We start from the raw sequence: 14,200 nt of genomic DNA on the forward strand, positions 1-14,200 counted from the left end.
CCTTCTTCGTGTATACAGGCATGCAAGAAGACAGAACACTATGTACATAATAAATAAATCTTTTTTTTAAAAGTTGAAAAAAAATTAGATTCAGAGTTGTTTTTAAAAAGGGGGGGTAGATATAGATACAACAGGATATAAGGGTAGATTATTGAATCTACTTCTAAACCAAAAAACAACTACTAGTTTTAAAATTTTACATTGGCTTGGTTCAAGGTATTGTACCTATGCAACTCAATGTAATACGAATTTTCATTCCTTGAAAGTTATTATTACTAACTAGTTAGGATAAAAAAAATGCAGGTTAGTAATTTAACTGGTCACCTATTACAATCAAACTTGCAGTCAACGCTAGGTATTGTTTTCAAGGTCAATATTCTAGATAAACAGGCAGTCTTCAAACACTTCAGAGATCATAGAATATGGCATTTAAGACGTTTTAATAACATAGGTTCTTTTCTCTTTTTTATGACAATGAGACATGTCTGCACCTGGATGTACCAATCTACTTCAGAGAAGATGATGTGTGGCATTGAAGAAATTCCATACGGAATTTACTGTCTTTGTGGCAAAGGTTAGCCACTGGGCAAGAAAGCACTCTTGCCTAGACTGCTGACAGTATGCTGTCCAAATTGGGCAAGCAAGACACAAAAGAAAGGACTGCAGAACTTTGCCAAAACAAGGTAGGACAGCCCTTCAGAATATCCTGCTTCACAGAAAAATCTGTCAGATATGCTAGGCCTGCCTGTAGGCCAGAAATGGATGCCCCAACATTGCAGAGGAACCTTGGGTGACTGCCCAGGCAGCCAGCTGTTTCTGCCATTTCTCACAGTTTTTAGAAGTTACTTGCTTGCACTTCCTGCTTACTCAGTTAATATTATTTCTTACACACACACACACACACACACACACACACACACACACACACACACACTTACTTTTAAAAGTTATGGACTGGGGCAACAAAATTAAAACTCTAAGTTATTTGCAATGATGTCAAAAAGTATTGCTTTATCTTCCATTAATTATAAAAAGTAATGAATCTATTAAGATTACTTTTTTTTAGGATATGACAGACTCTGAAGATCCCCTATGGAAGGCCTCACACTCCCTGGGGAGCAGAAAGGGTATGGGATAGGTGGGGGGGGGGGGGGCGCGGGTAAGGGAGGGAGAGACCTGGGATTGTCATGTAGAACCATCTTGTTTCTAATTTCAATAAAAAAAAAAATGGAGGAAAAAAAGGATTACTTTTTTTAAATTGTCAGGATCAATTTGTCACAAATTTAAGAACAGAAATAAATTGATGCTTATAAGCATCTAGCAACTTTGTATGAAAACACTGACACAAAAACTAATCTCCAGAGACCAAAAACAGGTTTGTTTGTTTTGTTTTGTTTTTTTCCTTCTTTTGCCTTCCTTGGCAATGACCTGTTCTACCATGAAAAGAAGACAATCTGGTTCAGAATACATAGAAAGACTGCAAATTAATTAGAAGCAGAAGACAGCAGAGGTAATGTTAGAAAATCTCCAAATGTAAGAAAAAGACTAAATGTAATGTTACTGCCTCTGGGATGAAGAAGATAAGTGGGGGTGAGGGATAGCTGACATAGAAATCCTACAATCCTACAACCACAAGGAACTAAATTCTTGGAAGAACTGGATTATTTGAGGTTAGAGGATTCTTTCCAGTAAGAACCCAGGCCAAACAACACCTTGATTTAGCCTTTACTTGTGATAAATAAACCCTCTACAAAGACCCAGGGAGATGATAAATTTTTATTTTAAATTGCTGAACTGTGGTAACATGTTCTGATACTAAAACCTGCAACCATGAGGATACTTTCTTCTGAAACCTCTAACTTATGTTTCAGAAATTCACACAGGGTTTATGTCTAAATGTATTCAAAATGTGACCACCTCTTGTTAAGTTTTAGTGCCACCTTCTGAAAACCTCCCTAGCTTCTAGTCTTCCCTCCTCTTCTCCCCTCTACCTCCAGCAAAGCAACCAAAACTTAAACTCACGTCACATACCATGTTTAATTTCAGTTCTGCCTAATAGCTCACTTTTCACTCACACTATAAGACAAGGTATTTACACTGGCTTATCTAGGCTAGCCCTTTGTGATGAGACCCTTACACCGGCCTCAACTCCAACTGCACTTTCTCACTCACCACTTTCCCAACCAAATGTCCCCACTTCCGTTCTATTTGTTTTCAAATTAATCATATAATAATCTGAATAGTACCTAACACCATTAACCAGATGTAAAGTTCTTTTATATATTTTTAATAATACTCAGTATCAATAATATTAAATATTTTATCTTCATCAATTTCAAACACTATTTCCCCTACTTTACAGTATTGAAATAGAGTTGCAGAAAGCTGTATTAACCTAAGATTCAATTACTAAGTGGTGAAACCAGATTCAAAGTTATAGGTAACTGATGTCTGAATTAAACCCTATTTCTTAATTTAGATGGTGCCATTCACTTGTTATCCTTACATAGTCTTTGAAAACACTCCTTGGAAGTCAAAAACCAAAATTTCCTTTAGTTATTACATAAAACAAAATTCAATAGTTCAGTCTTACTTTTTCTGTAGTAACAGTCAAAGAAGGAACCAAGGCAGGTGATGGTTCTGGTTGTTTCTTGTGTTTTTGTTTGTGTTTGTCCTTTTCTTTATATTTCTAGAAATAAACAGAAAGTGTTCTAAAATTAAACAATAATTCATATTTATGTTAATATTCTTTTACAACCACTGTAAAAAAATAAAATAAATCACTCCTTTTATCAGTTCTTATGGATAAAATATTTTTAAATGACCTTTCTTTATCTTTGTTCAATATAAGTAATAACAATAAATAATTGAAGCCTCTGACTATTTGCTATATTTGCAAGTAGCAATAGTGGAGAGGGTGTCTGAATGGGCCTTCCCCTTTAATCAGATTAATGACTACCCTAATTATCATTATAGAACCTGTGTCAAGTACCTGATGGAAGCAGATGCAAAGATGCACAGCTAAGCACTGGGCCTAGCTCCTGGAGCCCAGCTGAAGACAAGGAGGAGCAATAATATGAGCAAAGGGGTCAAGACCATTATGGGGAAACCCACAGAAACATGTGACAGGAGCTAGTGGGAGCTCACTGACCGGACTGACAGCTGGGAGCCTGCATAAGACCAAACTAGGCCCCCTGAATGCAGGTGACAATGAGTAGCATGGGCAATTTATGAGGCAACTGGCAGTGGGACCAGGATTTATCCCCAGTGTATGAACTGGCTTTTTGGAGCCCATTCCCTACAGAGGAATACCTTGCTCAGTCTTGGGGGGGGGCACGGTTGGGGGGAGGGAGAGGGAGGGAAAGGAGGGAGAAGAGGGGGAGAGAGGAAGAGAGGGGAGAGAGAGAGAGAGAGAGAGAGAGGAGAGAGAGAGAGAGAGAGAGAGAGAGGAGGAGGGGAGAGAGAGAGAGAGAGAGAGAGAGAGAGAGAGAGAGAGAGAGAGAGAGAGAGAGAGAGAGAGAGAGAGAACCTGCCCCAAATGTTTCTGAGGCGTGGATGGGGGTGGAATAGGGAGAAGGGAGCTAGGGTGGGGGAAGGGAGGGAAGGGAACTGGGATTTTTATATAAAATAGATTTTTTTTAAAGATTTTATTTGTTATGTATACAACATTCTGCTTCCATGTATATCTGCACACCACAAGAGGGCACCAGATTTCATAACGGATGGTTGTAAGCCACCATGTGGTTGCTGGGAATTGAACTCAGGACCTCTGGAAGAGCAGTCGGTGCTCTTAACCTCTGAGCCATCTCTCCAGCCCCAAAATAGATTTTTTAAATGAAACAAACCTGTGTTTTTGTAAATAGCACTTTAAGATTTATAGGTACTTCACATATATTATCACACTCCATCAATGCACACAGCTCATTCTTTGGGAGATAACCTGCCTCATCCACCTTAGTGCTGTGATTATTTATAGGCACCACAATACCAATTACCATGGACTGAATAGTACAATCCAGTTAATAGACATTAGGACACAGAAATGCAAGCAAAAAAAGAAAAAATGTTTCCTTGTTTTACTCAAAAAAAAAAAAAAAAAGAAAAAAGAAAGAAAGAAAGATAATTGGTTGGTTCTAGTTTGTAATAACCACAACCTAAAGCAAAACAAAAACCAAGAAGCCTCTACCCCGACCCCTGGCAGCACTAAGGCAAGATGATGCAACTGTGAAGTACTTGAACTAATCTATATCTGAATACAAAACAAAATTTAGTTGAGAAAGATGTATACATAAAGATACCAACTTTGATTACTGTCAAAGATTTTCTACGAAAATGTTCAGTATTGCATATGAATTTTCATTTAGTTAAATATATCTATTTAACCCTTTGGACTACTTTGACTGTTCAAGGCATGAAAGTTTCCTTTTCCCTATCCTAATAATAGAAGGACTATATTCCAGTAGAACAAAACATGTAAAAATTAAGGATACAGCTTTTACAATATTCTAAAACCACCAACTGTTTCCGACTGAAGCATTAATATACTGCAACAGGAAATGTACACAGAATAAAACTTCTCATTCAAATTTCACAAGAAACTTAGTTTTTATAATTTTTTTAATTGGTTACTCTAGAGTAATCATAATTCCGGTTTTTTGCAATATAGTATCATTGTTCTTTTACAAGGTATTCTCTCTTCTAACCCCTTGAACCTGAGTAAGCCTTGTGACTCACTGTGATCAACAAGATATAATAGTTACTTTAAGAAACTTTGCATAGCTACAACTATTACTGACATGATCCTAGGCATCACTTAAAAAACAATACAAACAAAAAATGTTGCTCCAGGGCTAGAGAAAGCTTGGGTTAAGAATGCTTGGTGTGCCCTAATCGACCCAAATAATTGTTTTAGAGTATGCCTTTGAGCCTATGCCTTGTTCCAGCTCACCAGCCCACTCTTACTTTGGAGAGTATTTTTTCTTTCTTAATAAATTATTACTCCATTGCTTAAAAAACAAAACAAAACAAAACAAAAACAGGAATGCTTGGTGAGGGGCTAGAGAGATGGCTCAGCAGTTAAGAGCACTGGCTGCTCTTCCAGAAGACTCAGGTTCAACTCCTAGAACCCACATGACAGCTCACAACTGTCTGTAACTCCAGTTCCAGAGTATCTGACATCCTCTTACAGATACATTCAAGGAAGACAATTTACAAAACAAATAAATAAATGACTTTTTTTGACAACAGAAAAGAAAGGTAAAATGAACAGTAAGGCCATTCTGTGAAGGAACTAAGGTACCTCTGCCTAGGTGTAGCAGGAATACATAGCCCCAAGTAAATGAATAAGGCCAATAACCACCACCAAATCAGCCATTATGTTCTACTGGCCCAATAATAAACACAGCTGTCACGACATGAATACGAACTATCTTCCCAAGCCTCACTTAATGGAATACTTTACCAAAGAACAGTAACAACTGAAGAAAAAAAAGGCAAGAGTATACAATCAAATCACAAGCCAATGAAAACACAAGTCAAAAGTAATAGAATTAGGGAAATTTTATGTATGGATACTACAATGTCTTTGATTACATTATCTAACTTATAAGGTACAAATTATTCTGACCCAGATGAACTACACTGTAATTTTCTGTACAGTTGTTTTTTTGGAGTGAGGAACACAACAAATAAGCCATTTCTATATTCATTTACCATATTCTTCCCATACTGGATATTATTAATGCGGGGTGCAAAAGCTGATATAACTACTAGTTAATGAGTATGACCATGAAGAAATAAACACTAACACTTCAGAAAGCCTGATGGAAAACATAAAATATGCACACATAAATATTTATATATATATGAAAAGATGCTGTGTACAGAGCCACAGGTAATACAAAGCAAATTAGGAAGTAAAACAGAGCTTTGAAACTGTATAACACGTCAAGAAACATATCCTGAAATAATTTTAGAGCTCAACGAACAGGTTTTGTATGGATTTCAAGGTTAGTAACAACCTGTATGTACAATGTCAATCAAAAGTCATTAAAAAAAGACACAGTGACTTTAATGAGTTAATAGAACAAGATGAATAGACAATTATATATGATCATGAAATATATCTAAATGAGTAGATAAGCCTAAACTTAATAATGCTATTAAGACAACTGGTTGCCGGGCAGTAGTGGTTCATGACTTTAATCACAGCACTCAGGAGGCAGAATCAGGCAGATCTTGAGGCCAACCTGATTTACAAAAAAAAGTTCCAGGACAGCTAGGGCTACACCGAGAAACCCTGTCTTGGAAAACAAAAACAAAACAATGTAGAAAGAGCGCTGATTGGGTAAGTATTCATTCAAAGTCTTTGTGGTGGCTTGAATAGGAATGGCCCCCACAGACTCATGTATATGAATGCTTGGCCCATAGAGAATGGCACTATTAGGGAGTGGGGCCTTATTGGGGGATTTGTGTTGGTTATCTGGTCCAACATACTTATCTGGTCCATGCTTAAAAGGAGTATGGATTGAGGAAAGAAATAGACAAGAAGCAGAAGATAGAGTCGGGAGAGAACATCCAGTAAATACTGTGAAAAGGCAAGTTTTTTACACAAAGCTCTTATACACCCAAATCAAAAGGGGGGAAGGCAAAAGACTTCCTTAGCATGCTACAAGGAACAAACAAATGTAATTACCTCCTTAAAACTCAAAACATCAAATAACCACACACTCAACCAAATATCCTGTTGTTTACGTAAGACATCCATTAGCTAAACCTTAGGTCAAATATCCTGTTGTCTAGGCAAGACATACAATAGCCATACTTTAGGCCAAACAACCTGTGGCTTCAACCTTGAAGGAGCAATAATAGACTCAAACTCTCTGACCTTATGTCAAAATGGAACTTCTATGGGCCTCCATAGTATGTCACCATAGGGGTGCCCTTTGAGGTCTCATATGCTCAAGCTATGCCCAGTGTGATACATAATCTCCTTCTGCTGCCTTCTAAACAAGATGTACAACTCTCAGTTCTTTCTCCAGCACTATGCCTGCATGCCTCCATGTCACGCCATGATAATGGACTATAAACCATCCCAATTAAATGTTTTCCTTTATAAGAGTTGCCACTGTCATGATGTCTCTTCACAGCAATAGAAACCCTAAAACACCCTTTGACCTTGCAATTTCATCAAAAGAATGCACAATCTTAAATATAATTCACTAAAATATAGATTCAAACATATCAACATATACATACAATGGGTAAAAAAGAAAACAACCTAAATGCCAAAAAGGTTTTGGGTGGGTACTCTACAATTATTTAAGGATCACTAAAACCAGTATGGTCTTAAGTATGTAAGAAAATGGTCAAGGTCACTTTCGTTTCATGAAGGACTGGCTCAGTGAGTGAAGTTGCTTGCTGTCAGGCTGACTTCCAATACATCATCCTTTTACCTCCACATATGTAGGATGTTAAAAAGTAAAAATTTGGGGCAAGATAGAGTGCAAGATAGAATATAAAGATTTCAAAGAATGTTTTTTTAATACAAATCAACTCTATGGGTGACAACAAAGGACAGCAGAATAAGCTAATCAAAGAGGAGAAATATACCCCCATACTTCACCATGGGCTAAAGGGGGAACCCAGGCACTGAGCAGAGTAGCTAAAATCTCCTTTGCATGCTGGTTTCCACTGGAAAGAATATTTAATAAAGCTTCTTCACCAAGTATATAAAAATAATCCTTTAATCACATAACACTGGAGGCGGAGGCAGGAGGACCTCTGAGTTTTGAGGACAGCCAGGACAGCCAAGGTAGCATAGAGAAACCCTTGGGGGGGGGATTATTTATAGTTTACAAATACCTTTATTTTTTTCATTAATGTGCCTAGAGAGGTGGTTCATGGATTAAGTAAGAGCAGAGGTTGATCTAGAGGACCCAGGTTGGATTCCCAATACCCACATGTCAGCTCACAACTGTCTTTAACTCTAGTCCTACGAGATCCAATGCCCATGCATGTGGCCTGACCACAGCCAGACAAGCAAGCAAAACACCCACAAACATAAAATTTTTTAATCATTTTTTCTAATGTGCCACAGAGCAAACCATACTAAGCCCTATCAGCTGTTGAGCTCTGGGTTTGATTGAAAAGACCCTGTCTCAAAGTATAGTGTGAAAAAACTATCAAGGGAGATTTCAAGTAGCAACCTCTGGCTTCCATACACACACTCATACATACATGCAAGCGTACACAAACAATGGACACAGAAATGTAAGAAAAATGAATTTCCAACTTCTTTCAAACACTATGATTTCAGTGTCCTGTTACTTACAGACAAAAAGAATCCAAGAACTGGGAGTGGAAGGATGGATCAGCAGTTGAGAAGACTTGACACTTTTACAGAGAACCTGAATTCAATTACCAGCACCAACATGGGAGTTCGAAACAGTGTACAGACTCTAATTTGAAAGAGCTAGTTAGTAATAAGCCTGAGCTATTGGCCGAGCATTTTATAATTAATATAAACATCTGTGTGTTTATTTGGGATTGGGCAGTCAGGACAAAAGAAAAACTCCAACTCGGTTGACATATGGCACTTCACCATGGGGCCAGACTTTCTACTTAAGACCTAGCAAAGCTTAAAAACTGATTATACACACACACAAAAAAACAGAGCCAAGAGAAGCTTCATAGTGCATGTCTCTCATAATACAGAGATACATACCATGGGCAAGGTGTGCAACTTGAGCTGAAGCATGGTAGGTTCCCACCGTCTCACATAGGCCACGGTACAAAGAAGCTTCTACCAGCCCCTGCCTGCAGGATTGAGGGCAAGCCTCACATTGCATGGCAGATTTAGGGTTTTGCTCATATAGACAAAAAGGGTTAGTGATACACAATAAGGAGAGATTCAGACAAAAATAAGCCTCTGAACAGATCGCAGTGTTTGAAAAACGTACATTGGCTTGGGAGACAAAAAAGAAATGGTAGAAACAATCATAGATTAAAAAGATTTAAAAATAACGAAGTCCTTAAAGAGGAAATGGAGTAATAAAAATATTAATATCCTAAAGATATTATGTATTTTTTATGTATTTGAGTCTGGATTCTATATTTTATTGTGTTGTCTTTGGGTTTTTTGACTGTTTAATGGGCATATGAAAACTGCTAAGAAACATTTGATTGTAAAAGATACTAAATTAAACCAACCTATATATTTTAAAAATATCTTGACTCTAAAATTTAAGTCACTTTGGGGGAAATGTTGTGTTTTTGTTTCCACAGGAAATGAAGGGCTATGGATTCATTCCAGGTTAATAAAAATCAGGTTTGATCAAGGAAGAACCCTGAAGTCCCGACTACAGACATGGGAAAATAAACCTAAAGAATCTGCAAGACACATGATGTATATTTTACCTGCTCAAACATAAGACAAAACAGTCATTGGTTGGTTTGTGTGTAATATACAGCTTATATTTGTATTAATATAGATATGTATATTACTTTAAAAGTTGACGTTATTTTCAGAACAAAGGGACCAGACACTTATTAAACGACCAGGTGATCCAGAATTCAAAACAGCTTCAAGGCTACTGACTAAGATGATCCAGTCTCACAGATGACTACAGCCAAGATTTGACCATTACTCTAAATTTTCTCAGGGTCCCTCAAAGATTACCAGCACCTACTAATAAGCAGGAAGTAGTCTAGAGAACTACGCCCAAATAAACAAACATTGGCAGCAGTCTCTATGAAAAACAGCATAAAAACAAAGTAACTGGATAGCAAAATCAAAAATCACAGAACAAAACAAGCTCAACTGTTCTAGTATTACAATGAACCCTAAATATATGCATATAAGGGGAAAAGAACTACAAGATATACATAATAATAAACATGAAAGAAAAGGAAGCAATCAAAAATTCCCCCCAGGGACCACACCCAAAATAAACCAAAGAAATACTAAATGACAATGACCTACTCTATAATCTATTTTATGGGGGAGGGGTGTTTTAAACAAAAATCCCTCCTCATAGCACTGCCTGTCCTGAACTCACTATGTAGACCAGGCAGGCCTTCCTCTAGAGGGAGTTAATGCATGTGCCACTAACTATAACTAATACTCTATAATCTCTTATTATTTTCATTCTTGGAGCTCATAAAATCTTCTAGACACTTAGTTCCAATATTTTTCTAAACCTGTTTTCCCCTTTCCTGTAGGGCAAATTCTAGTTGGTCTTAATAATAAAAACCTGGAGTCATATACAGGGGTAAATGCTGAAAGATTAGAAAAGTCACCTTTACCTCCAAGACTCATCAGGCCAAAACAGGGCTAGCTAGCTCCTGTCTCAGTAAGCCTTACAATTCATTCCTCTTGCTGCCCAACCATGTGACTTCCTGATTCCTCCTCCCTAGTGCTGTGGTTAAAGGCATGTGCCTCCCAAGTACTAGGATCAAAGTCACCAAGGCCTGGCCTCTATGGTTAACTAGCAGCTAGCTCTGCACTCTAATCTCCAGGCAAGCTTTATTTGTTAAGAGTACAAAAATGATATATATCACCACGTTTCCCCATGTTTAAATTTTCTGCAGTAAACCATCACCATGCCTAACACTGACATTTGACGTCTCCAAAAAGATGGATGGGAGCCCATAATGAAGATTTCACTTTGTATAATGATACCAGTAAGCTGAAAAACACCACCAAAAGATCGGCTTTGGACCATACACTACTCAGGACCATTTCAAGGCAGCTAGCTAAGATGACTGAGCCTCACAGACTACTCTAGTCAGGACTTGAGACAAGCCCTTCACTTTCCCATTGTGCAGAGAATGAACAACAAATGATACAGCTACCTCAGCCAGGACTTGACAATTAACCCAATTTTTTCTTTTCAAGATCCTCTAAAAATGCAGTAAACCACATCCCCCACACCAGACATCAGGAAGTAAATTTAAGAAAAAGATGCGTACAGTCCCAAGAAGTGGGATAGGTGGTTTTTGGTCATTCAATAGGTTACAGATATTTGTCATTGTTGAGGGTAGTTGGTTACAAGCTGTTATTCAACAGGAATAAAGTTGAACAAAGGAGATTAGATTCAGAGTTATTATGAAAATGGGGAATTTAAATATAAGGGTAAATTATTGAATCTACTCTGAAAATAAAAGGGGGGATATAGAAATAGGCTACAAAGATAGATTATTTAATTTTTTCCCCCCAAGACAGGGTTTCTCTGTGGCTTTGGAGCTGCTCCTGGAACTAGCTCTTGTAGACCAGGCTGGTCTCAAACTCACAGAGATCCACCTGCCTCTGCCTCCCAAGTGCTGAGACTAAAGGTGTGCACCACCACTGCCCAGCTTGAATCTATTTTTAAACCAAAGAAGCAACTACTAGTTTTAAACATTTTACATTGATATAGACCCTTGTATATTGATACAAAGTTGAGATTATTTTTTGCTAAAACATACTATACATACATTCCTATTCTTTTTCAAATTGAGAGGTATTGTACTATATAACTCATTTAAAACTACAATGAAAATTTCTAGTCCTTGAAAGTCATCATTACCAAATAATTAGGATATAAAGAAATACAGGTTAGTAGTTAGTCATTACAATCAAACTTGTAGTCATATTAGGTATGGTATGTTTTCAAGGTCAAATATATATATAACAATGACACATGTCTGCTCCTGGAAGCACCAATCTACTTTTGAGAAGATGATGAGCATCAGCAAAACTCCACATGGAGTTTACTTTCTTTGGGGCAAAAGAAAGCCACTGGGCAAGAAAGTGTTCTTAACCTCAACTGCTGATGGTATGCTATCCAAATTGGACAAGTAGGACACAAAAGACAGTGACTGCAAAACCTTGCCAAGACAAGACGGGTCAGTCCTTCAAAAATCCTGCTTCACAGAAAAGTCTGTCAGATAGCCAGACAGTGGTGGCGCACTTAGGAGGCAGAGGCAGATGAATCTCAGTGAGCTCAAGACCAGTCTGATCTACAAAGTGTGTACCAAGATAGAGAAATCCTGCATCAAATAAAAGAAGAAATCAAACAAACAAAAAAAGATGGATGCCTGAATGTTGCAGAGGAACCTTGGGTGGCTGTCCAGGCAGGCAGCTGTTTCTGTCATTTCTCACATTTTTTGGAAGTTGCTTGCTTGCACTTTCTGCTTACTCAAATTATTTCCTTCTCAGGTCTCGAATGGAGTTGAAGACTTTATAGTTATAGTTTTGCTTGTTTCTAGATTCAGAAAAATTCACTAAAATAATGAAAGTGTATAAGGTTGGAAGACATTAAAAGATAGTTTTGGTGATTCAAGTCAGAACAAAAGTGAACTAGGTACAGCCTTTTGGACTTACCAAGATAGGAGATAAGGAAGATTTTCTCTCAATTTGTCAATTGTTAATGGACTAGACATTGTTGATGCATTTATTGCCTGTATATATTGTATATAGTTATTGTGCTTATTATAGTTTTTCTCATATTACTTAAAACTTTTATTATTTAAGGAAAGGGGAGGAATGTATTTTGTTTGGATTTTTTTTTTTTTTTGAGGGGGGGACTGAGACAGGGATTTTCTGTAGCTTTGGGGACTCTCCTGGAATTCACTCTGTAGACCATGCTGGCTTCGAACTCGAAGAGATCATATCCCTCTGCCTCCCAAGTGCTGGGATTAAAAGGCATGTGCCACCACTGCCCATTGTGATATTTTATTTGTGTTGTAAGAAATAAAGCTTGCCTGGAGATCAGAGTGCAGAGCTAGCCCCTAGTTAACTATAGAAGCCAGGCAGTGGTGAGACACATCTTTAATCCCAGCACTAGAGAGTTGGAAACAGCAAGAGATATGGCTAGGCAGAGAGAGGAATATAAGGCTGGAAGAGACAGGAACTCAGCCCCTTTTTGGTCTGAGGATTTTGTAGAGGTAAGAACTCTAGTGGCTAGCTGCTATGTTTCTCTATCTTTCAGCGTTCACCCCCCAATATCGAATTCCAGGTTTTTATTAAGACCAATTAGAACTCATGCTATACCCTCCGTACTAAACTTGTTACCCATCTTCAACTTTCTGATTATAAACTTTCTTCCTGTCTTCCAGAAGGTACCTTATTTATGTTTATATTTCTTTACTTCTTTCTGAACCAAATTAGAACAGTAATATGTTCTTCATACATATACCTATTTGCATATCTAAGTTTAAAAAAAAAATTTTTTTTCAAGAAAGGGTTTCTCTGTATTAGCTATCCTGGAACTCTTGCTCTGTAGACCAGGCCTGCCTCAAACTTGGACATCTATCTGCCTGCCTGTTTCAAGATTTAAAAATTTTAATCCTAAAAATGTTTTAAGAATTATTTATGAAAAAATATATTAAAAAAGATTTATTTGTATTCATATAGGTAGGTACGTAGGTACGTAGGTAGGTAGGTAGGTAGGTAGGTAGGTAGGTAGGTAGGTAGATGTTTTTCCTATAAATCTGTCTGTGTACCACATTAGTGCTTCTCATGTAGGCAATAAAAGGGGATCAGATGCTGGGAATTGAACTTTGGTCCTCTAGCCTGTGCTGCTAACTGCTGAGGAACCTCTCCAGCCCCATATCTAAGATTAAGTACTCTCACTATACCCTAGTCTTCATTCTATAACCTTCAAAGAGCTTTTGCCCCAACCACACTACCTTGAGCGCATCAACAGCTTCTTTACCACTAAATCCAAAGGACATTTATATCTCCTTGCATTGCTTAATCCACTCCCTAGTTACCTCTGTAGATTCCTCCCTTCTTCACTATTGAAGGAAAAGAAGACAGTTCAGTAGAATGCTAACAGATATGGAAAGAATAAAATTACCTAAGTACCTTTGTCAATCATAAAATGAAAGGCAGAACTTTGAGAGATAATCACATTACATCCACAACCAGAAAGAAAGAGCAATAAATACACCCATAAAATTAAACACTAGCTCACTTTCTCCACTCTTAATACAGTGCAGGGTCCAGTGTCTAGGGAATTGTGCATCCAACAATGGGAGGCTCTTCTACGCAATTCATGCAATCAAGACAATTCCCTACACAAACACAATACCCTGACCTAGACAATCCTTCCTTGAGATTCCCTTCTCGGGTGATTCTTGCTTGTGTTAATCTATTATAATTAACCATCATTCTCCAAAGACCCTTGTCCCTAGGGGATGTCTCCTGTTCACTGAC

The 14,200-nt window shown here is 37.7% G+C and overlaps 1 protein-coding gene across 19 annotated transcripts in view; it reads right to left on the reverse strand.

The window, feature by feature from the left end:
• Mllt10 (MLLT10 histone lysine methyltransferase DOT1L cofactor) overlaps positions 1–14,200 on the reverse strand; it is a 141,438-nt gene that overhangs the window by 62,454 nt on the left and 64,784 nt on the right. For all 19 annotated transcript variants that reach the window (XM_035442802.1, XM_027405283.2, XM_027405284.2 and 16 more), the window contains one exon: positions 2,594–2,689. In XM_035442802.1, the coding sequence (XP_035298693.1) occupies positions 2,594–2,689 (96 nt within the window). The remainder of the gene's footprint in view (positions 1–2,593; positions 2,690–14,200) is intronic.

The sequence above is a fragment of the Cricetulus griseus genome, chromosome 3, assembly GCF_003668045.3.
Source record: "Cricetulus griseus strain 17A/GY chromosome 3, alternate assembly CriGri-PICRH-1.0, whole genome shotgun sequence".
Classification (NCBI taxonomy): domain Eukaryota; kingdom Metazoa; phylum Chordata; class Mammalia; order Rodentia; family Cricetidae; genus Cricetulus; species Cricetulus griseus.